General features: G+C 30.2%; 1 protein-coding gene across 1 annotated transcript in view; it reads right to left on the bottom strand.

Moving 5' to 3' along the window:
• Window positions 1–2,364: 2,364 nt before the first annotated feature.
• The window catches only part of LOC107456758 (pyrokinin-1 receptor), a 60,465-nt gene continuing 38,046 nt past the window's right edge, over window positions 2,365–24,783 (bottom strand). The window contains exon 2 of the mRNA XM_016074707.5: window positions 2,365–2,882. Within this exon, the coding sequence (XP_015930193.1) occupies window positions 2,437–2,882 (446 nt within the window). The 3' untranslated portion in view covers window positions 2,365–2,436. The remainder of the gene's footprint in view (window positions 2,883–24,783) is intronic.

A 24,783-nucleotide genomic window follows, 5' to 3' on the forward strand; every position in this document is an offset into this window, starting at 1 on the left:
CTTACATGTATTTGGCTATGGAACTTAAGTTAAATAAAAAATAGTTAAATATTTATTTGTTCGTGAATTATTTAAATAGAAAACTCATTTTTGCCCTTCTTTATCACTGTAATTTTTATCCCATAGATTTGATTTAACAAATACCTAATAAAAAATAGAAAAAAATAATATAATTATTTTTACATTTTTGATGTCACGTAAGACATTATTTATTACTAAAAAAATAGTTTATATGCATATATAGTTAAAATATATATATATATTTGAAATGTTTCATTCATTAGTTTTGCCTTATCTCTTTCGTACCTGAATTATGTAAAATAGTTTGAAAAGGTTTTAAAACAGAACAAAATTTAAATTTCCTGTTTACATAGAATATATTCCTTACAAATTCTTTTACATTTATGTCTTTTTCTTTTCCAGGGAACTTTTTATTTATTTATTTCCCTTTCGTAACCTTTATATATTTTTTCGTTTTGTTTAAATATACATCAACGAAATCCCAAAAGACTTCTTTTTCATGATTATCAGCTGAATTATCTCACGCCAGTGAACTGTCAAGACTAATTTTTTAAAAAAATAATAATAATAATGAAAAAAGAACTGTTTAGTTTAATCTCTGGGAAAAGTTTGGCAAAATTAAATACTTTCAAAAGTTTTTTTTTTTTTAGTGTAGCACCGACAATTTTCTAAAGATATGAACCATAAAGTTTTAGCTGTTTTTTTTTAGCTTTGATAATTTTATTTCAAAACGAATGAATTTTTATTGAGATTTAATACAGACATTCTAATTTTTTAGGGTACTTTTTTAAAATCGTGCAATTTTGATATTCAATACTATAAATTATTTCATTTGTATATATATACCGATTGCTTTAGTGCTAGTGTTGTTAATGAAATGAAATATATCCATTTAAGAATCTTTTATTACTTAGTAAAAACCATTAAACTATTGCTTACTAAACTTGTGCACTAATTTAGTACCTCGCACGCTATTCGAAGTTTTTTCACGATAGATTAGTGATTTGGGGACCACCAGTTGAGAACCACTACTTCAGAAAGGTTTGTTTTTTCGTCTTCCACTTGCTTAATTTTTAAAAACAAAACAAATTAATATTTTAATTACCCTTTTTTTTTCTTTTGACTTCTTATCTTTTGAATTTTCTTCAATATTTCAATTGACTGAAATCTTGATTTAAATCATCCATTTAAATCATTCGATAATGTGATTTACCATATTTAAAAACTATTTTCTTTTAGTTTCCTTATTTACCATGAAACATCTATTAACAATTTGTTTGTAACCATTAATGAAAGTAAACTTTAGGCAGTGATGTCAGTATCACAATATTTACATTTTATGTAAATGTTATAATAATAATCAATAGTTCAGAGAGAGATTCCAAAAATATCAAGCATATTGTAATGGTTGACTCTTTCAATTTTACAATGTTCCTTAAAAGAATAAATGCAGTAGCACTCTCTATTTTTCTATTATTCTTCCTCTTTAATCTTAGGATTTTTATCTAACGTGGAATCCCTATAAAATAGTTTTTAATATCTAAAATCTTGCCTGATTATAAAGATCATTATCGATTTGATACAGAATACATCTATCTACAAATGTAGAAAACTTATGAGATGTTAGTTCAATTGACATTTTCCTAACTAATTTGTATTATTTGGTTGCACACCTCGCTCAAATCTTTTGACAATCTCAACAAAAATGTATTTCCCCAAAATTTAATTTTGGTTTGTTATTGACTTTTGAAAGTTCATGTTTTGATGTGTATCGTTGTGCGTATTTTATGACTAATCTTTTAATTTTTATTTTATCTTATGATCCGTTTCATTGTTGTTTCTAATGGCATTTGTACAGACCAAGAACTCCGGCTATTGACCTTCTGTGAATTAAGTGAGCAAAGTGCGCCTTTCGTTTGACCGAGAGCACCCCAAGGGTGAATGTGCGTCTTAGTTTAGAACCCCATGGATAGATGACAGCACCACTTACCCGTGAGACCTCTTTCTCAATTTAGACATAGATCTGAAGTGGAAAGAAATTTTCTTCAGATCCCTAAACCAATGGTACAGCTCAGTGACCGACCACATGACTTTCGATTCCACAAGCACGGTACTCGGTGGGTGTTAGCGGAGTCGAGAATCGAACAGCGCGTCTCAGGATCGGAATCCATTTCTCTGAACACTGGGCTACCGCGGACTTTTCGGTCTGTTTTAAAACCTATTGTCCTATGACCTTTATATTCAATTGCTTTGCTACAACACCAACAATTTACAGATTTAAAATTAAATTATTGTTTAAAACTCCAAAGCAAATATACGTATTTTAAAAATAAACGAAACATGTCGGTAGAAATTGTTTAATACAATTTATTTAAATACAATACATATATCACATTTATTTAAAAACAAGTCCATTTACTGCTCACTTGTAAGAATATTAATTTCGTTATTATTTGGTACTCCATTGCTGTCTGCTAAACTTTTCCAGTCATTATTTTTAAACAAAGGGAATGTCTTTACTGGTGGTTTGTTCTTTCGCAACGAATTGTTATTGGACAGAGTACCGTGATTCGATCTGTAGACATTGGATGGATAACCTAGAGAAGAGGACATGTTATACATTGAATTCCTTCTGCAGCAATGAGCAAGAGTGTTTTTAAAAGCGTGGCGAAATTTCTTGGACATGATACTGTACAATATAGGATTGATGGTCGCACTGACGTAATAGGTGACTCCTGATATGTGGGTAAGAACTGTGTAAATGGTTATAACAGTTGGTGTTTGGTCAACAACGTAGATGGCCATTAGTCTCTGAGCATGGAATGGAGCCCAACACAGGAAGAAGGCTACCACTACTGCAACTGAAAAAAAAAAAGTTATTTGCTAGTTGTAGAAAACATCTTACAGTGAAAATTTTTCTCTCTCGAAAATTCAATAATAAAAATACAGAGATATTTTCTACAAGTCACTGATGATTTAAGAAAGCAATTATGAAATTAAAAAGAGATAGAAATATATGATTTGCTATGTTCTGGTAAGAAAAGTTTTCCATCGAGTTTTAAAATTAGCTTCGCCGGTGCAAATATTTTGGTTGGAATGGTCTGGCATGTATTGAAAATCATTTTATCGCTTTTTCTCAGCTAGTGGCGCCCTCTGATGATGAGCTTTGAAGCGAACTTTAAAACTTAATGAAAATAAGCTTCAGTTTCCTCCAGCAGAACATATAAGCTCCAGCAGAACATATCAAACCGTATATTATTTTCTTTTACCGTTTTTCTTTAAATAATTCATCAAATTGTCGTTTCTTTTTTTGAAAATCGTTAAATGTAAAAAAGAAGACTAGAAATAAAAGCTTTTTTCAATCCATTTACTAACAAAAAAAATCGTAACTAGGAAATATTTAACGGAAAAAAATGTTTTTAGCTTATTTTAAAGTACAGTAAAAAATATTAATTGTTTCATTCCTCAAATCTATTACCACAGAGTTTCTACGTATTTGGTTGACAAAAATGATTTTTTGAAAAAAGAATTTATTTAATTTTGTAAATTTTTGTTACATTTTTACAGTAATTTTCTAATTCAAACTGAAGATTTTTTTAAATTTATTAAACAAGAGCATTTGAAAAAAAAATTTCGAGCAATCATCTTAAAAAATGGATTTTCTATCAAATGATTTTTAAAAAAAGTGACTTAGTGATTTATTAAAAGTGATTTATTTATAAATATTACTGACTTAGTGCCAGAAATCGATTGCTAATTTAGGCTTTTGAATCAATGACATCTAAATTACAATAAGTAACTCAAAGATTTTATGTATCTCATACAAAGTGCAACAATTTTCGGGTAAGTCATTTATTAGAGAGAATATTTTTAATTACATTTATTACATTATCAATCTTTTAACTTCAAAAGTAAATTCTTTCTTTTCGTATTAATGAAATTTTTACCTGATAAATTTTTTTTAGTCACGCACACTTACAGAAATGACTCTTCCAATCTCGATATTATTCTCACAAACCGTAAATGCGTCCTACACTACTCAGATGTATTCTCAATTGAAAAATTTCATTTTTTTAAAAATTTCTTTAGTAATACAGCCATTACATTAACAGCTAAAAAGTATGTTATAATTTTCCAAACCTGTTTATTTTAATTCGAAACACTATTGGTATGTCTTATTTAGACCTTGTGCCATCAAACCCTATATTCAATTCATAAAAATATTCCTTATAGAAATTTTATGTTTCACAATGATTTCAATTAGATCACAAAGGATCACTTTCGTTGCTTTAACATGCATTAATTGCGTTGTTTCCTTCATTAAAGTATGCTGCGCAAATGCGTAAAAAGGTAAGTATTTTTTGGCATTTAACTTACATAATTATAAAGCAAAAACATTTTACTCGTACCTAAATGGTATAAGAATTAATGTAAAATAAACTTGGGTATATTTTAATGATAATTCTTGATATATAGTCTATTGCTGAATTTACTTCTATTGTTGAATTTACAAATTTTAATGTATGCAGGTAATACGTATATACAGTATGTATTTTTTGAGCAAAAAAAATTATATGATCTCTTTTTATGTATTGTTTAGTTGGCATCTTGCAGTACAAAATATTTTATTCAACTGAAAATTCTCTTTTTGATGTCAGTGTCTGAAATCCCGTATTCCATTTTTCTTGAAAGATAAAAATTTCAGTTTGCCGAAGAGCGTATTTGAGTATATATCATATTAAATTTGACTTATCCCCTGAGAATTGAGTTTCTACGTTCTGTTTCAATGATGCAAAACATTTACGAAGAATAAAATGAATATATTTTTATCTTGCTGAGAGTTTTATTTTTTAAATCATTGGGGAAAATAATTATTGTCATATTATTAGCTAAGAATCAAAACTAATTCAAAGTATACGATTTCATTGGAAATCAATACACAGATTCCTATATAATTCAATATTCACGAGTGCATTATATTTATCGGACTAATATATTGTAAAGACATCAGATTTTGGGGTCCCATTTAATACTTATTTTAACCAAGCAGCTTCTGTTTTATCTTATCTACTATAATAATAACTTAGCAACAAAATTTTAACTTAGTTATCTTGATTTTTATTCTAGTTTAATGGATTTTAATTTTTAGTTTTTGATTTAAAACCTAGTTTTAGAACTGTATGAGCAAATCATGTCTCTGTTGTTGTTTCCATTTCCACTTGCTAAATGTCAGCAAGCCTGCTTGGGAAACCAAGAGAATTAAAGGTAGAGAGTGTGTTTCTTATTTTTCAGTGGGGCCATCTATGACCAAGAATACGATTTCAACAAGACACACACGTCACAACCCGTTTTACAGGGCGAACCCATTCATACATCCACACATCGTAATATTGACCTTAACCAGAGAATGATCAATCTTCAGTACCCCCAGAGGTATTGATTTGTTATGGGAACTTTTTGACCCCGACAGATTTAACGTGTACCAGTCACTATTTAATACACGGGGTTTCTTCGGCCGGCTGGATTCGAACTCCCGTTACCACGAAAACGAGTCTAACGTCCTACAAACAAGGCTGTTCCAGCCCAAATCGTGTATTTTACGTCAAGAATTGACTTTACGCTATGTAATTCTATGTTTTATTTGTTTGGAACAAAAAATGTCGAAAAATGACTTCACATCGAAATCTTTCTATTATCTGAAAGACAATGCGTACTTTTTTTTGCATGTGATTTAAACCAGACTTAGTTTCAACCAAATGTTTATCATGGTACAGTATTTTTGGGCTCTCAAACTAATAATTTTTAACTAACTAATTTTGCAAAATGAAAAGGAGGAACAGGCGATTAATTGATTCCAGGGTAAGGAAAGATTTTCGGAATAAAAATATGGCGAAATAAAAACATCATAACATGTGAACTGATCGCAGAAAACTGTACGAAGTTCTTTTTTACTCTAGCGTTTTCTCTTTGTTTTCTTCTATTATTTATAAAAGTATAGAAATATGTTGTTTAAATATTGAGTAAAAAGTTTAAAATCGATTTGTTTCATTGCCTATGTCACATTGCCTATAACATCAACTATGCTATGATAAATTGCCTATGATTTGCTATGATAAATTGCCTATGTCATAATAATGTTAGGCAACGTCGAGACAAAAAAAAAGAAAAAAAAAGACCCAATTATGCTTAAACATCAACATGTTATACTTAGTAAAAAGTGCTTATCTTGATTAGCGATATATTAATAAAGTTTGCTACAGTTAACTAAAATGCAGAAATATCAAACTTCGAATAATCGGGGTTTGTGTTAATTTGAATAAAAAATTAATTTTTATAATTTAATTTAAATGTTTAAATATAGATTTATTTAGTTCACACAAAAATGAATGACACAGATATTGTCACAAAGCGGGATTCACAATTTATTAATAAAAACATATAGTAATAATCTCTAGACCACGTTCTGAATCTAATGTCATAAAACTTTAAATACATTCCAAATCTAAAGATTGTATCTCAAAAAATATTCACCAACCTGAATATACGTCACCTTAATGAATATAACTTATTTATTTCAATTTTAAAGCTAAGTTCTGGGTGTAGATATTACCAATCTTAGTTACCACTCTTATAATTCCTCTTTAACTGATTTGCACCAAAACTATAAACAAACTAATCCCACAAACTTTTGTCACATAATATACATTAATTGGCTCGTAACACGCAATGATATATGTAATGCCTATAATGGCGTGATAAACTAGAAAAAATAAATGAAATCAAAATAGAAAAAAAATTAGTTTTGTCAATATGATTAGTTAGTTTGTAATTGACATCAAGCTTTTTTTTTTATCAATTGATTGATTGCTTGGATGTAAAGTTTAAATGCCAAAGCAAAATATCTGAAAGCGGCAATACTGCACCAATCACTAATGAATTTAAGCACCAAATATAACAAAACCTGATTAAAAAATAGGAAAGAAAGGTAGATTTTTAGATTTCACTTTATTTCGTCACTAATTGTTCATTTAGTAGCAACATATTAATGTTTGTTGACTTTTAGACATAGGTGCACTTATTTTTAATGAATTTTGCCTTGTAAACAATATTAATTTCAAACAAAATCAAATTCATGGTGCTGTAATATCAAACCAGGTTCTTTTACCAAAAATTATAAACTAACTACTCAAATTTCTCAGACAACACCATTTTGGTACCTTCTATCTGGCATTGATTTCGTTAATTGGAAACAGTCCCAGCGATAACATTTTCTCATACCTCAAACAAAACGCTTTCAATACTTTAATCTAGCTTTTAACCCATAACTAAGTTGGATAAAATAAACCAAGTTGAATAAAATAAATCTAATTGTAAGTGCGATATAGCCATAACTGGCTCTTGCGCCAAAAGTTTCAAACTAAATATTCTAGTTAACCATGTAAAGCACGATTTACCCACGAAGCGGCATGATCACATCACCCATGATTCTTCTTCAGAGTCTTTGGGTGAATATCCCTTTATCGTTTGTAATGTCTGTTTTTGTGTTGTTTCGATCTAAATAAACTATTTATTCTAGCCTGGAATTTAAAATTGTTGGTTAGAATATCCAATTCAAAAACACAACTGTTTACAATTGATAGATTAAGCCAGACACTAAGCCATTTGCACCATTCTCTTACTAAAATAGAAAAACACAGGTTCTTATCAACAGACTGCGCATTGGGCAGACCCGATTGATACACAAATATTTAATTTTAAATGAAGCACCTCCACAATGCAATTTTTGCAGAGAGTCTCTTACAGTTAAACATTTTCTGGCCCAGTCTATGAAATTTCAATCTAAAAGACGACAGTACTTCAACTGCTACTTTCCGACTTTATCATTCTTACTTGGAGACCCACCACATCCTAACTTAATACTCTACCTTAAACATATCGGGCTTTGCAATTTGATTTAGTTCTAGTTGTAACCGAGTTGACAAACTATAAACTATTTATTTTAATTTTGGACTAGTTGCTCTTGTTTTGATTTCAACCAAATTGCAGTATTTTGTATAGCCAAACCATGTCTCAGGCGCCAAAAAATTACATCAATCAATCTTGATGGATTTGTCCAAGAGAGGAACTGAACTACATGCTTGTGTCGAATCAATTGTCGTAATTGTGTGGTTATGAATGACTAAGCTGTTTGCACTTTTCCTATTGGACGATACGTATTCCCATTTTATCAGAAACGTATTCCTATATATGTCGCTGAAAATGTTTGTTCATTGTTGGATTTCGTGTGGACAGGCAAGGGAAGTGACGTCAACTTAGACTTCTCTATACTCAAGTTTTCAACACTTTATGAGAGAGCTTCATTTTTGAATTACGAGACTGGATTTCTCTGTTACTAAATACGCTATAAGAACTGCTTTGGATCCATTGCATGTGTTACGTAATCGTAGGACAGACGTCAAACCCATCTCCAAATCGTCCACACTCGATTGACCCAGCTTCATTCGCTGTTTGGTGAACCTCCTCACTGCAATACTTGCAACGTTTTAATCACGATCCCTCACATTTCAATCTCTTGCCCATGTTTTAACCGTCATCGTTTTACCTTTTTCGGTAGTTCTATTTCATGCATAAAAGATTTGTTGAATAAAGCCCATTATCCTAACATCTTTGCATTTCTGTGTGATTGGTATTTTATATTGTATATAACCGCTTTTACCTAATTTTATTCGCATTGTATTTTATTACAACGTACCGTTTTAACCAGTTTTATGCAATTTTAATCAATTTACACCTCTGTCTGATTTTATTATCTTCAGAATGTTTTCGTGTCATGCATAGTTTTAACAATATAATGTATTTTGGTAAAACAAATATGCTTTGTCATACATTTGTTGAAAAAACCCCCCAGTTTGTTTGGCGCAGCTTGTCCTTTTTTGCGCCTTGTGCCATTAAACCCTACATTCAATTCTCTGTTACTAAATCATCAGTAAGGTTTTCCTTCACCTAATTTTAACTCTTGTTTGTTGTGTGGAAAACTTGCTCTTTGAGTATATTTGAGATAGAAAGATTTGAACTTTTCTCAGCTTCAATGATCCAGAAGTTTCCTTAAGAAGGAGATTTTAAATGTTTTCGGTGCGATGAAGCAACAAAAATGAGAAATTTCGTTAGGATGATTAGCTTCCGTTTGCTCAGGTGCAGTGATTAATATTTCACTTAAGGTAAACAATTTCATGAGTTGAGTTGAATGGTGTTCATGCTGCTGGAGGAATAAATAGCTCAAGAATGTAACAGTAGAAAATTGCCTACTCAAAATGAGATAAATTATGTAATGTTTACACACACATTTCTGAAGTTTAAATGACTATTAAGCTACTGTTATTATAAAGTTTACTTTCACTTAAGATCAGAAAAATATAAACTGGTTTTTTGAAGATGGATAGGAAGTGTAATTTTGACAGTGCAATTATTGGTATCATTTTCTAAACATTTTAAAAACAAATTTTATCACATGAACCAAGAGTTTCTAGATAGCTATGTAATTAAAATTTAGTAGTGTATGTATCAATAAAACCGATGATATTTCTTTTCTCGCGCTGGCAACAGTTTTCATTTTTAATTGATTGGATTCGGCGCGCAAGAGCACGTAGTGAGCAACCAGATAACAATAACCAGAGTGAGCATTATCAGGTTGTTCAATTCAGATTCATGCACTAAAAACATGACAATATTTAATTTAAACTCAATTAGGAATTAATTAATTAATTGAAGTGAGAATGCTTTAAAAGGCCGCTGTTGAATTGATATTTTTCTACTGGGAGCTACCTAAACGTCTAAAAAACTTTTAAGTGTTTGTATTGAATGCATTGAATTTTTTTTATATTTCGCGTTTATTTATGCATTGAATTTTCGCGTTTTAAAATGCAGAATATTAGTGAAGCAATATTTGATAATTTATTTTGCTAATATGTTTCTTATTTAGCTAATGTTTTGATTTTTTCACCATGTACAATCTAAATAGCTGATATACTTTTTAAAAGCTAATAAGAACATTGGTAGAATTCATCTACATAAGTACAATACTACGTCTTTGATGATAAAATACTATGTTTTTGATGATAATATATTATGTCTTTGTGCTAGAACATTGTGTTCATTGGCGAACGAGCGCAGCGAGCCATGGTTCACGGCGTGAACCACATAGGATTGCGTAGCAATTCTCGGGGGTTGGCGAGCGTTAGCGAGCAGGGGGCGGAGCCTTCTAGTTATTTAAAATTTTATTATTCTATAAATGGTAGTTTGTGCGAGCACCTCTCGTCTAAAAACTCAAATTGTATTTAGAATTAGTCTTACTCGCCTGATCTAAGTCTATCGTATTTAATTTAATCTTATTTGATCATGCGATGATCAAATAAGTCATGATCATGAAAATAAAATTTAAAAATTTGCGAGGTATTGGTTGGGTTTTAGGTTTCTTCTCTCAACTCCCGGTTCACCTCTCGTCTATAGAAGGTCGTACAAACCTGAGAGAAATATACTACTGCAAATAAAATGGAAATTATTTAATATTTCTTGCGCAACCCGGTACATTTGATCCACGGATCGGCATCGGTACACGGCTCGGGGTTGGAGATCACTGGCGCAGACAACCTCAAGATACTTCATTATTGAATTTTTATTTTATTTTCAAAATTTAGATTACATTGTTTTATTAATTTATTTAAACTATAATATAATATTCTCAAAGCTTAAAGCATTGTAGCAGATATATCAAATCCAATCTAAACATTATTTGTTTGGTATTGCATGTTATTTTTAACAGATTTTGCATCATAAAACCACCCTAAATTCAATGCAATTTAGATACTTATGAATAATTGCAGAAAAGTAAATTCAGAAATTATACAATAAATTGATATTTTTGTAAGGGATAATGCAGAAATATAAATAATGTAAGTGAGAAATTATATTTTAGGGACAATACTTTTAAAGTAATTAAAAAGATAAAGATATATATAATAGTTATAGCTTATTACTATTAAAATAAATTTTTTAGAAGTAGTTGTTGTAGAAGTAATTGTTCTTTCAAATCAGGCTTATGCAGTTCGTCAAAAATAACAAATATTAAAGTACAAAACAACGAAAGACTTCTTAACATCCTTTTGTTTTCAATAGATCAAGAATTCAAAGCTTATGATTTAAAGTATGTTTATAAGAATAAAGTCAAAAACTTTAATATTTCTGAAATTCCATTACGTGATTGAAAAATTTTCGTAGGTAATTTACTTTTTATAAATGATTCAAGAAAGGTAAAATGGAACTCCCCAAAAACCAATATTAAATAATTTTTTTTCTCCAAATTTCGAGGTTTCGGTAAATAATGTTTTCAAAAGTAATCATAATTTTTTAAAAATGCATGTCTAAGGACATTCCTATATAATTTTTTTTTCGATATTGGAATATTCTATTGTGCTCTACCTCCCTTGTAACAATAGTTTATTCTTAAGAGATTTATTGATCAAGAATCGTTTTATATTCACGGACGCATACAAAAGAAATTGTATTCAGAAGAATATAGAGATTTACAAAGGCTGCGTAATTGAGTTAGTTTAATAGTTCCATGTGGAGACAGGCTAAGGAAAAAGATCATCTGCTGAAAGTGTGACGTGATAATAGATAACTCTGAAGTGATTTTTTGAAAATATATATATATATTTTATTTTTAAATTTTAAGCATACAGGAAGCATAAATAATGGTCTTAACGTAGATAAAGCAAATATAATGGAATTCTTTATATAATAATTAGGTTTGCCCAAAAGATCACAAACCTGAATTTAAGTAAAAAATAAACTTGGAACAAACGATTGATTCCTCGTCATTAAAAGAGGTAATTGTAATCTTTTACAAAAGTTAAAATAGATGGTCAAAAAGTGCATCGTATGGGATAATAAATAATTTCAAATGTTTTTATAAATACTTGCATATTTTTTTTAGTAAATGTTACGTTCCTTTATGAATTTATTAACGCAGATATTATGGCCTTAGCATAACTAAAATATGTGTAATAGAATTATTTATCTACTAAATTAGTCGTACTTAAATTATTGAAGCAGATAAAATTGCAAAGTTGTCTTAAGTTAAGAATATATAAAGTTACAGCAAACACTAGATTTATAGCCATATAAGAAGGAAATCCTAATATTTCGCAGAAGTTTGAAAAATAATTCATTGTTCATAAATATGCTGAAAATATAACTTCGAAAGAATCCTTCAGATATTACCCTAGTTAGATAGGTAAACACTAAAAATGAGACTGGTTCTGTCTGAGCCAGGGTCAACAAGGGCTCAGGCCCATGATAAAGTTTTCATATACTTTTTTACTATCAAGCTAATACCGTACTTTAATCATGAATTTCCAACTTAAGTTTTTAATTGGAGATGCTCTCGATCAGAATATTATTTTTCTCTTAAGAGAAAAACAACATTCTGATCGAGAGTGTTGTCTCTGTCCTTAAGGACAGAGATTTTTTTCAGTCATTAAATTCCATTTTTACCCTTTGACATTACTTTTCATCAAATATGAATAGCGGTGTAGCCAAATATGGCTCTTGCACTAGAAATAAAACTACCTAAACCTTCAAGTCAATCAGATGTGTAAAAACATGCTTGTAAAAAGTATAAAGTATAAATGATTAAGAAGATTTGAAAGAAAACATGATCTTAAATTAAAGCATCGTTATAATCCTGCGAAATTCGAGCTTTATTTGACGCATTAAATCTGTGAGGCTTGACTCAAACTTATCGATGATTGCTTAAAGTGTAAAAAAAAAAAAATGTTTTAGAGCACTTTGTCAAGTACGGATTAAAAGTCTCCGAGGACGGAGCTCCAAAAGAATGTGCTCATGTAAACACAGGTCACGTGACGTCGTGATACTCCAGTGATCTTTACTCCATTTTCCACGCTTTCTACGTCAAACCTAGTTTACATTTCCGTTAGATCAGCTTACCTAGATTACTGTCTATCTAACCAAAGACCTCTGCTTTGGGGCTCATATCAACACCTCCTAGAAAAGAGCAAGCCTCAGCACGGGTTACCATAAATATCCTTTAGTAGTCCAAACGTAATGACATATTTCGTATTTTCAACCACTGCGCAGCTTAGTACCCCGAGCGTAGTGACATCTTTCTTATTTTTCATCTACTGTGCAGTTAACTTCGTCACATCGGACTACTAAATTGATCCGTGCTGAGGCCTTCCTACTTCTGGGAGGTGTTGCTCATATTGTCAAATGAACTTTGTATTCAGAATGGCATAAAACTAGAATAATGAGACAAATAATAAGCCATATAGTATTTATTCTAACCAACAACCCTATACACAGCTTAATCTATCTCGTAAACTAGAAGTTCTTTTAAATCGCTTACGTATCGGTCATACTAGCATTACTCACTGACATCTTTTACTAAATGAGCCTGTGCCAGAGTGTTCCCATTGTAAGGAACCACTCACTGGGAAAAGCATTTTATCCAAGTGTAGCCATTTAACATTCAGAGTGTTATCCAGCTTAGATTGTTATCAGAGTAAATCCAAGTGTGTTAACCATTTAAAATTCAGAGAAAACGTCAGTTTCGTAGCTTTAATCCATCATGATTTTATTAATTGGAAACAGATCCCGCGACAACATTCTCTCATACCTCAAAGCCATTGGTTTTGATACATCAATATAAATATTTCGTAAAAACCAAGTAGTAGATGCGATATAGTCGCAACCGGTGCTTGCGTCACGAACTCTTAACTAACTAACTAACTAACTTCTTTGGGTCTCTTACCTGTTACAGAAACAGGAAAATGCATTTTAATAAAAAGGGGAGCTTTTGATACTTCTTTCATTGACCTGAGTCAAATCACCTTGTATATTTAACCCCACAACCCAACTTAAAATAGTTTAGCCTTATAACTATATTTGCAAATAGTGCCCTACAGTACAACGACTGGCAAGGAAAGTTCCTTTAGATATTGTATTGTAGATTATGTTTGGCGCAGCATAGTGCCATCTTTTGTACCATTGTGCTCTTCATCTAACACATCTTGACATAGCAAGAATATAGATTTAAAAAAAGCATTTCAAGGTAATTTCTCAGCATTTATGCTTATTAGAGTTAATCAAGCATGTTTTAAGCACACATACTACGTTACTTCAAGTAAATTGCTTATTAGTTGGTGAAAAGCCTTATAATAACATTTTATTTTTAACCCTAGATAGATTTTATACCTCTATTTTATGTCTGAAATAAAATGTCTTTTATTTAAACCAAAGAGTTTTTCATGTAAACCAAGCACATGGTGCCATATAGCCATTTCTTAGATGCTGAAAAGTACTAAAATTGATGATGGTAACTTCTTGTTTTGTACTAAATGAGCAATTTTATCTGAGCTTAAATGAGACATTAACACTAACCTACTCCATAACATGATTATTACAGGACAAACTAGTCTCAAAACAATGATTTTTTTTCAGGGCAAAACTTTATTCCGAGACAATACTAAAATAAAGTAATAAAGAAAACTGTAAATGTGATTTTATAAAAAACAATTAGATTAGGTGAAACTTTTATCTTTTTTATGGGGAAAAATAAATAACAAAACCGGACATTATAGTTGTTGGAATTTAAAAGAATAGATATTTTTAAAATACCGTAGAAACATAATAGTTCTTAAAAAAAATGTGATGCATTTGTAAAGTAGTTTCATAAATACCGATTCGCGTGTCGCTGAGAAGAAATAATGTTTTTCAGTTTTTTTCCCATTAAGTGCTGTATAATTCAACATTTAAGTTTAATTGAATAGTTTATTTTCACTTTTTCGAATTGTTTATCTGTTTCGTTTAACCTATACTATCAAATTGATGCAATGCAATGAATTTTTAAAGTAAAAATTCTATCGAAATTTACTAGATTTGTTATCTGAATTTAAGGCTTACCATTTTAGAAGTAGTTCCTTATTTTTTAAATTTTTTTTTTGTTAATTAGTTAACCTTTTACGAAACTGAATAAATGCTATTCTGCAATAATTAAAAATTTAGTTTATTAAAAAGTAATTTTGCATTTCAGAATGTTGATTTTTTTTTTGTGTGGAGTTTTTGGCGCAAGTTCCAGTTGTGGCTATACCGCTCCTACAACTAGGTGGGAATATTTTACATCTAGGTTGTGGGTAAAGGTAAGGTTGAATGTTTAAAATATTTCTACTATAATAAGCTTTTAAAATGAAGCATTTTAAAACAGCTTTTGTATTTGCCTAAAGCTTAACTATTTTCTAAGTGATATACAGAGTGTATATTACTTCAATTAATCGCAATTTTCGAATAAAAAAGACGTTGTAGGTACGATATATTTTGCGACAAAAAATCCTAACAAATTAAAAAAAAGCTTTTAGCTTTAAAAATTAAAATTTTTTAGAAAATTTGACTTGAGCGAATTTCAGTGAAACATAACAGATTATTATAAACATTGAACTTTCATTGCTAGGTAACTGCTAAACGCATATTTACTTAGCACAACAAATTTAATTCTGAGATCCATTAAAGTTTAGGACAACACCATATTGGTATGTGCAATCCAACATTGATTTAATTTTTTTGGAAATAATCTTTGCGATAGTATTTACTTATACCAGCTTAAGATCATTGGTTTTTATGCATCATTCTAGATTTTAACCACTTCAGAATATTTGTAAGCCTAGTTGTAGATACGATATAACAGCAACAGGCTCTTAAGCCTGAAACTCCTATTACTTAACTTCCTATTTAAACAAACTTTACTGCAGTACAACAATGTTCCTAGTGTTTCCTAGGTTTAAAAATACGCCTCGTCTACACTGTAAAATATTCCGTATCAAATTACGTTATAAATTACTGCTACTCAAGGTGACGGTACTTATTACAGTAAAATCTATTCTTACCATCTTATGTTACGAAACAAAAAATCAGATATACCGGATTTTTACAGTAAATTCATTGAATCACTCTAATTAAATGAATACTACCGTAAAAATTACTGTATATTATTTTACACTAAAAATCAATTTTACAGATGATGCACCCAAAGTGTCGGTACTATTAACCGACATTTGATCCGAAATATTTCACAGTGTAGGCATTGTAATGTATGGAACAGGGGTTTCCAACTTACATGAGGCCGGGAGCCACAATTAAAAACACAAATCAAATGCCGGGCAGCAACTTTATCAAAATTTTGTACGAAACAACCAAGTTGTACGAAACAACCAAGTTGTACTAAATTTACCAAGTTGTACAAAAGTATTGAATAAACAATTAAAATAAGAAGTAGATTTTTAAAAAGATTTAATTGCATAATAAAAAATTCGGGCTACAATAACTTTAATGTGCACCCATGTATTAAACAATTAATGTGCAACAGATATCTAATTGTTAAGATATAAAACTTTAAAAAGGTTGATATTAAAACTTACATAGTAGCACACAAAATGTTCAATGACAAAATTGAGGTTTGCCTGCTGCAACCACCAGAGAATAGATATTTACATTTTAAATTTAAAATTTATAAATGTGTGTGTAAATATTTTCGTCCAAAATGAGTGGTTTCAAAAAGTTAATCGGAGAATTTCTTCGAGAAAATTTCTGATACCCACATGATAAATTATATTCTCAAAATACCAAAAAAAAAAAAAAAAAAGAAAAGAAAATGAAATAAAAAAGAGCAACATACACGATTATTTTTGTATTTGAATAAATATTTTCTTGGATGAAAAACCTGAGAAAAAATTTTTTTTTGCACCGTTGGTATGATAAGTTTAACAGAAACGAAGAAATTAGGTTTTTATTAACGAGAAAAGTATTTTAAACCCATATAGATTTTTTACGAAAATTGTCCGCAAAAAATGACAACTAATATATTTTAGTTCGCGGGCCACCAAAAAACTCTTCGAAGGGCCGGATGCGGCCCCAGGGCAGCCAGTTGGAAACCACTGCTATAGAATATACAAATATCTCTATCTGAAGTGATTGCTCTTGCGCTTGTAAATTCAAACAAACTTACCTAAACGAAACGTATTTAGACACTTCCATGAACGAATACGTGGAAGTAAATATAAACATCAATGAAAGTATGACTATCATAATATTCTTGATTGGCTTTATTCATCAAAAGACACGTACCATCACCCAATCTCTATTTTTCTCATTAAAATTTGAGAAGGACTGCTAATAATTAGAAAAGAATAACTTAAAAAACTCTGCAAACAATCGTTTTTTTTGCGTCACTTTTAAGAACTTCCTATTAACAATTTTTATAAAGAAACGATCATTACGCATAAAACTTGTTAAAAGCTATGACAGCAAATGCATTTATTATCCGTATATTCTAGTGTTGTGTGACTGTTGTCAGTTAAACAAAAATAAAGCTAAAGCAATTTAAAAAGCTGTTAAAAAGAACCATAAATCGTTATTATGTTGAAGTAAAGTACTTTGAAAATAGCATGACTTTTATGCTCCATAATGTAGCAGAGAAAATGTATTTAATGATTCACTTTTTACTTTAATTACTCTTGTTTATGCATCACAGATAATTTAATATTTAACGATCAAATATAAGCTAATTTTATGTAAAAAAAATTGTTATTAATTAGTTGTTTTCTATAATTGCGAATAGTAAAATATAATTGGATAATGCAATCACAGCGTTATTTGGTTTTAAGATTTATACTCGGTTTTTTGCTTAAGTGACTTTAGGAAAAAAAATGAAATTACGTTTCATGGAACATTAACTGTACTTTAATTAACGCTTAAACTATCATAAAAAATAGAAATAAGTAAATTGCAAAAAAAAAAAGAAAATTTGTTGTTTATTTTTTGAGAACAACTATATAAATTTTATTTGTAATAAAGTTCTGAGTTGATCGCCAAAAGAACATTATTCGAAAGTCTTTGAACTTTTGTTTGTAAATGATGCTGAAAATGGTAGCAGTCTCATTGTTTTTCATTTATTAATTAAAATAACAAAGCTTTATTGTAAAATCACGCGTTCTGCATTTACGATTGAATACCAAGCTATATATTTACCCCTGGAATATATTGCCAAACAAAATAAACAAAAATGGATAATTTTTTCAGATTCCAATGCCTGGTAGCTTTACAAAATACAGATATTGAACTACATTCTCTTACAATCTTTGTACTACTAAAGTTATAACTTATTATTGAATATAAGATATTATTGAACCTTTATGAAGAAGGCTTTCAGATACTGTTTTCCTGGATACCTGGTCAGATATCTCTGGAAATTAAATAGCCGATTTCACAGCCAAAGCCACTAATAATCTTTTTAACAGTTCTGTTTTGCGATTTTATATGAAAGCAGTAATAACAAACACTTTATATACTCATTGGCAAACAGAATGGAATCGCAGAAATTAGCAATAAACTTTGGATTCTATACCATTAATTCAATTCAACAACATCCGTCAGCTTTATTTTTTTTTCAATAAGAAAAAAGAAACTGAAAGCATTTTATGGACTATCTTTTCGCAAAAAAAGTGAAAGTAATTGATTGAATCAGAACATTTTGGTCGTCAGAGGACATTAAAGCATTATTAAGAGAAGTATTTTTATTTGACGGTTTAGATAAGGATAAAAAATTACTTGTTACTAAAAATAGAAATAGAAGCTTTTACTTCAATAGGTTTCTGTTATCAAAATCAACTGGCCATCTGTTTCGACTTATGAATTAGTGATGAGAAATAATGTTTTGATGAAAGGAAAACTGAAATAGAAAACTAAAAAATGGGCTTTTGCTGTTGATAATATGACAGAGAAAAGAAGAAAAAAAATTATAAATGTAAGACATTGAATTTTTCCATTAAAATTTTTTTGTTTGTTTGTAGCAGCACACCTTGATTTATTGAGTTTGGAAATCAATCTACATATATTTTTAAAGGGAAAAAATGAGAAAAAATATATTTGTGTTTTCTATTAATGTTGTATAGATATCACATGCATTTTGTTAAGCAAATAACTTTTTTTGGAGCAAATTATTTTCTAAAAATTAAATTTTATCTTTCGATTAATTTATTTATACATTCATTTGTAAGAAAATATTTAAGAAGCGCAATATTTATGAGTATTTATTATTAAAACATTTATAAAACTGTTTATATAAATGTTCTATTCTATGAAGAAATTAATCAAAATTAACTTTATTTACCAATCAGAAAGAGTTAAATCCTTAATGTTTATACATTTTTATGGCGTTTGAATGCAACTTATCTTAGAACTGTAAGAAAACGACTGTATTAATATGAAAGTGCATTCCGTAATGCGACTAAGTTTTCCCCATTTTAGTTTATGAGTTAAGAAAGGGGGAAAAAAAACAAATAAACAACGCGTGTAAGTTACATTTGAACTCGCGCAACCTTCAAGGTGCAAAAGGTTCACTGTCACTAATATATTTCAGGGACAAAGCTTAGACGAGCAATTTACAGGCGAAAAGAACTTTCCGAGTTCAATTTTCAAAATGTCTTCCATTTGTTACAACCTTGAATGTGGAAAAGGAAGCCACAATTACCTGCGCAGCTTAAGGAAAGAAGGAAAAAAAGGTCTGCGTAATGAATGATTCTTTTTACGCTTGGTGCATTTAACAAAGCATCTGTTTTCTCTTTGATATTTATCTTCTGGTTTATTTTGTTCTTTTTTTCGCTGTGTGCCTTCCTGTTGCTTCCGTTCTTGATGATTTGGGGAAGAATATTTTCGGAACAGAGAACATGGTTTCAGCATTTAATTTATTCGTTTGAAATACTTTCCTTTGGCATTTAGAAATACCAGTTAAATTTTTGTTTATAAATATTTAAGCATTAGAAAAAATTTGTTAACGTAGCATTTTTTAGCAAAGTCTAGCATTTGATTCATTTTATCATATAAATCTGAAAATACATGCTTATGATTTAAATTAATAGGTCTTGATAAAACTAGTTTTAATTAATACAGAACAAGTTCGGAACTTGTTTTTGGTTTTAATTTATTAATAGTCAATATAAACAAAAAAAAAACCTAAATAAAATAGACCAAATATTATACAGTTAATATTAATTAAATTAGTTAAAAATTCGTAAGTAGTAAGCAGCAAATATGAAAGTAATACTTATCTTTAAATTAACATTAGAACAAAAATAAGCATACAAAAAAAGTGAACACTAACATTCGTTACATTTTAGAAATTTAAGAAGGCATTCGATTGGACTGTTTATAAAATAAATTAATCAGCTTTATAAATAAATTTTTTTAATTATTTTTCAATATTTTTAATATGTGTCTGGCAGTTTTTATTTTTCAAAAATATGGTAGGAAGTCGAATTGGTGACAATGATTGCTTGCATTGCATCATTTTGGAAACAGTGTAACTTAGATTGGTGTCAGACACAGAGGTCCAATTGAAATTAGAGTTACCTAGCTAGTATGAAAGTGGTCGAAATTTCGTTGAACAGGAATAAACTGACAATACAATATTGACTTCTAATAGTGAAAAATGATTGTAACATGCATGGTCATGATCTTCATATGAAATTTTAATTTTATAGTTAGGTAGAAAGTTATTCTTAAGATTGACGGTAAATTCTATTTCGTGATAAAAAAGCGATCAACTCTCTATATAGTGTCTGGAAATAATTTTAGGTTTTATTATCATCAGGCTCGGAGCTCTATTAGAGTAAAAAAAAAAGTCATCGAGAGCTTCTTAGATATTTTACAAAGGCTACTCTGTCCCAATGCTTGATTCAGGAGTTTCTTTGTCTTCTGAATTGGGTTCAAAATTACAAGACTACGGAGTTAAACATTAATAGTCATACACTCAAAATTGAGTCAGATGCTCAACGTCGGTTATAAAATAAAATAAGACTTCACCATTATAGACTTATTTCAGTCTGCCTGAAATAAATCAGGCTGATCACTTAATGACATATATTTTAAATAGCCTAAATATAAATGGGTTTACTGTTTTAGTAGATGGAAAATACTGAAGACCTCCCCAATTAGCCTGGAGCAGTGCCAAATTACGGCGATTGTTTGAGAATAGTTGGATTATTCGCTTAACCTATGATCGGATTATTCATTTTCAGTTCAAGCACTAGGAATTGGAAACAAGGAGGATCACAAAAAGATCACAAAAAGATCTCTACATCTCTAAAAAATAAGCCGTCAAAAAAAGTTACACTTCTTTGCAATCTCGGCTATTTCGCATGTATTCATCATTCAGCGGCGTTGAGCGAAGTTTTTTTACGACAAACAAAATGCATATTTTACTTTTCAAGAGCCAAGGCGAGCAATCAATTCAAAACAAAGAAAAGCTAGGATTGTTTCTCCTTTTTTCAGCTTCTTTTTCTTTACAGAACGGTTCCAGGCTGAATGTTTTTGTTTTTATTCGCAACATTCATGGGATCTGTAACCAAAGCATTAACTGAAAAATCTGGAAGGCAATCAAAATTCGAAGAAACAACACTAGCTGTCGACATCTTTGTTGATTTTCGATGGCAATTGAAGCATACGCCTTGAACAGTCTTTTTATTTTCTTCTTAAAACAAAATATTTTATGAAAGTTTATTTTTATGCTTAAATTCAAACTCGAAAATTCATAAGGAAATCTCATTCATAAAAATGCGGATTCTGTAATATGTATGACGATGAATATGAAATAAAAAAAATAATTCAGCGTGTTTCTGTTACAGAAGGAAAGCATTAAATTTAGAGATGTAATTATGGAACTAGGAACATTTTTTTAAAACTTAAGTGGTAATTAGTTAAAAAAATGTCTTTATAATTAAAATTTTAATGTGTAAAATGTTGAATCTTGATGAAAATATTATTTTTCAGATTAGTGCATTATAAAAAGTCAGACCTTAATACGTTGGTGATGGAAATGATCTAGTTTAGAATGCTTTTTATGTGAATCAGGAATATTTTTCTTTTATTATAGTTCTTAAGGAAGGGATATATCTTTGATTATTGGAAAGCTCTTGTAATATTTTGCTTTCTTTTTATTTATTTACTTTTTTTGCGACTGGCATAGCAACATTGCATCTCAATAATAAAGAGATTCTGTTTTTTACGTAAACCACCTTTTTTAAAACAAGCGGTACTGCAATTTGTCGGGTAAAATTTCGTACATGTTCCACGCAAAATCTCTCTAATGTTTTAAGTTTGTTTTCTAACCGGATGTTTGACGCCACTTGTGCCTTTATGAATCTTGAGCAATTAAACTTAACATTCAATTAAATTAAAATACATTTTTTATAATTTAATTTTCCTTGATTGTAATATAAGTCTGAGGCAGTACGGGGCACCTCTGGCTTTTATATTTGTATACCCAGATAGATTAACCATGTACAATTATTGTTAATGCAGTTCTAATTTTAACCTTGTTCTAATTTTAATCTCGCAGTCCAGATTCTTAACTATCAACTAATTTCAGATTTAACCCAGCTACATTGATTTTATTCTTCTGTTAGGAGTTGTATAGCCATACTTATAGCCTCTTGTGCAAAAATCTACACTAATCAATCAATACTCTGAATTGAAAAAACAATTTGTGACAATTTAAAGTGCGGTATGGTCAAATATTGCTCTTTCAAAAGAAGTAAAACTAATTGATACAATGATTATTAATTTATATGAATGAAGTCAGCACAAGCATGTGACCCTACACTCATGCACTGAGCGTATATCAGTAGGTGGTCATGGGCATGAAAAGCACAATTGGAGAAGTTACACCCAAATGAGTTTAAAGACAAATCATGGCTAATTTCATATCATTGAATACCGAACAGAGTTTAACAAACGTTATCCCTATACTAGTTAGATTTTCAATTGGTGGAATGAGTAGCAAATTTAACGCAGCCAGTGCATGGTTAAGATACGAATTAAATTAACAGGCGAAGATATATGTGCAATGATTGTTAACTGATGAGAGACAATACCGAAAAAAACTGCTAATGTAATATACGAAATAAAAATGGTAGAAGACAGCGAGACATTGTCTACAATAGCATAAACATGAATTGAAATCGCGATGAATATGGGTAGGTTATAACAATTGTGTGCATTTGATTTTAATTATAAACTAAATGCATGAAATATTACGTAGTATTAAATATAGGGAAATAATTATGACAAAATAACTTTGGGCTTGACTAGCTCAGTTTAAGTGTAAAACACGCCATAGTTAGTGGCTTTTGTGTTGAATTGTTTTGATTTTGATTTGTTGATCTATATTAAAATAGAGTAAGCGAGTTTGGTTCCTCGAATTCCTAGAGGAAATCAATGAGTTTAATTGCCTTGGTTTCTTAGCGTTTTGTTGTGACTTATTGATTACTAACATTCCAGAATTCACTCATTTCCTGTTTTTTTTTAATGATTTGATATTGAGAGCTGCAATGTAAGTGCCACAAAAAACCAACTTTCTCAAGCACACAGTTTAATTTTACAGTCGTCATTGAATATCCGAACCAATTTTTTGGGTTTACGACTACCATTATTTTGGGTTTACAACTACCATTTTATTACTCTGTAGTCTTGTAATTTTGAACACAATTCAGAAGACAAGCGAACTCCTGATTCATATATTAGGAGAAATTTGCCTTCGTGGAGTATTTTTTTTGGTGGAACTAACCCTTATTTATACGTTGTATGGAGAAAAAAAAACACGTAAACGTTCAATGGTTAGCCTGTTAGCAATGGGACTCTAACCCATGATTCGTCTACCATTTAGGATATTTTACGTCAGCACTGTGGTCGTCGCAAGCCGGTGCGGAATACGTAGCGATACAGCTATCACTAGCATTCGATTCCGGGTCACATCATTGGAAGGTGAGAGATTTATCTCGTGGGCAGCGTTTTTTGCAAGTTGAATCTTTTGAGTTAAGAGCAGAATAGTATCGACTGTGATCAGTAAAGAATAAGATTAAAAGTCGAAGCCAATATTGTTCTCGAATAGGGGGGGGGAGTCAAAGTTTACATGCTAGCTTAAATGGGAACTTTTGATTACAAGTTCATTGTGCGGTACAGAAATTCCTGGCTTTTGAGCCGAAAACTGCAAACTAACAAAACTATTAACTGTGAGTTTATCAAACGTGAAGAGAGAACCAACACCTAAACGAAGGGAGAAGGCCTCAACACAGATCAAGTTAGTAGTCCGACGTAACAAACTGCGTAGTGAAGCAAAAATAAGGAAGATGGCACCAAGTTCAGGCTAATAAGCTGTGTAGTGTGGGACAAAAGCGAAATATTTCATTGCGTTTGGACTACTAAATGATCAAATTTCTTGTTTATGGTAATCTGCGCATAGACCTTCTTCTAGTAAGTATTGAGAACACACAGTAGTCTGAAATTAATAAAATAACAAATCTACAAAAGCTGTGGTGTTATTCCACAAATTTAGAGACAGGAATTAAATTGCTTGTTTTATTCTGTGTTTTTGCATTAATAACAGGCTTTCAAATATAAGAAGTAACGAAATAAAATTTCAACTCGAACTAATCAATGTTAATATAATTGGAGGCCATTAGTAGCAGTTAGTTATTGAGGAAGGAAAAATATTAGTTAATTTTTTTTTCGGTGTCATGGTCGAACATATTCAGATTATGACAAAAAATGAAAGCATGCTTTGCTTTTGCTTCGTGTCAAAGAAGTTAAATATCTAATTATTTAGTTGATGATAGAGGTAGTGTGGAAATGAAGCAAAAG

This window comes from Parasteatoda tepidariorum, chromosome 8 (assembly GCF_982258835.1).
Source record: "Parasteatoda tepidariorum strain Cologne lab strain chromosome 8, Ptep-v5.0, whole genome shotgun sequence".
In the NCBI taxonomy this organism is placed as follows: Eukaryota; Metazoa; Arthropoda; class Arachnida; order Araneae; family Theridiidae; genus Parasteatoda; species Parasteatoda tepidariorum.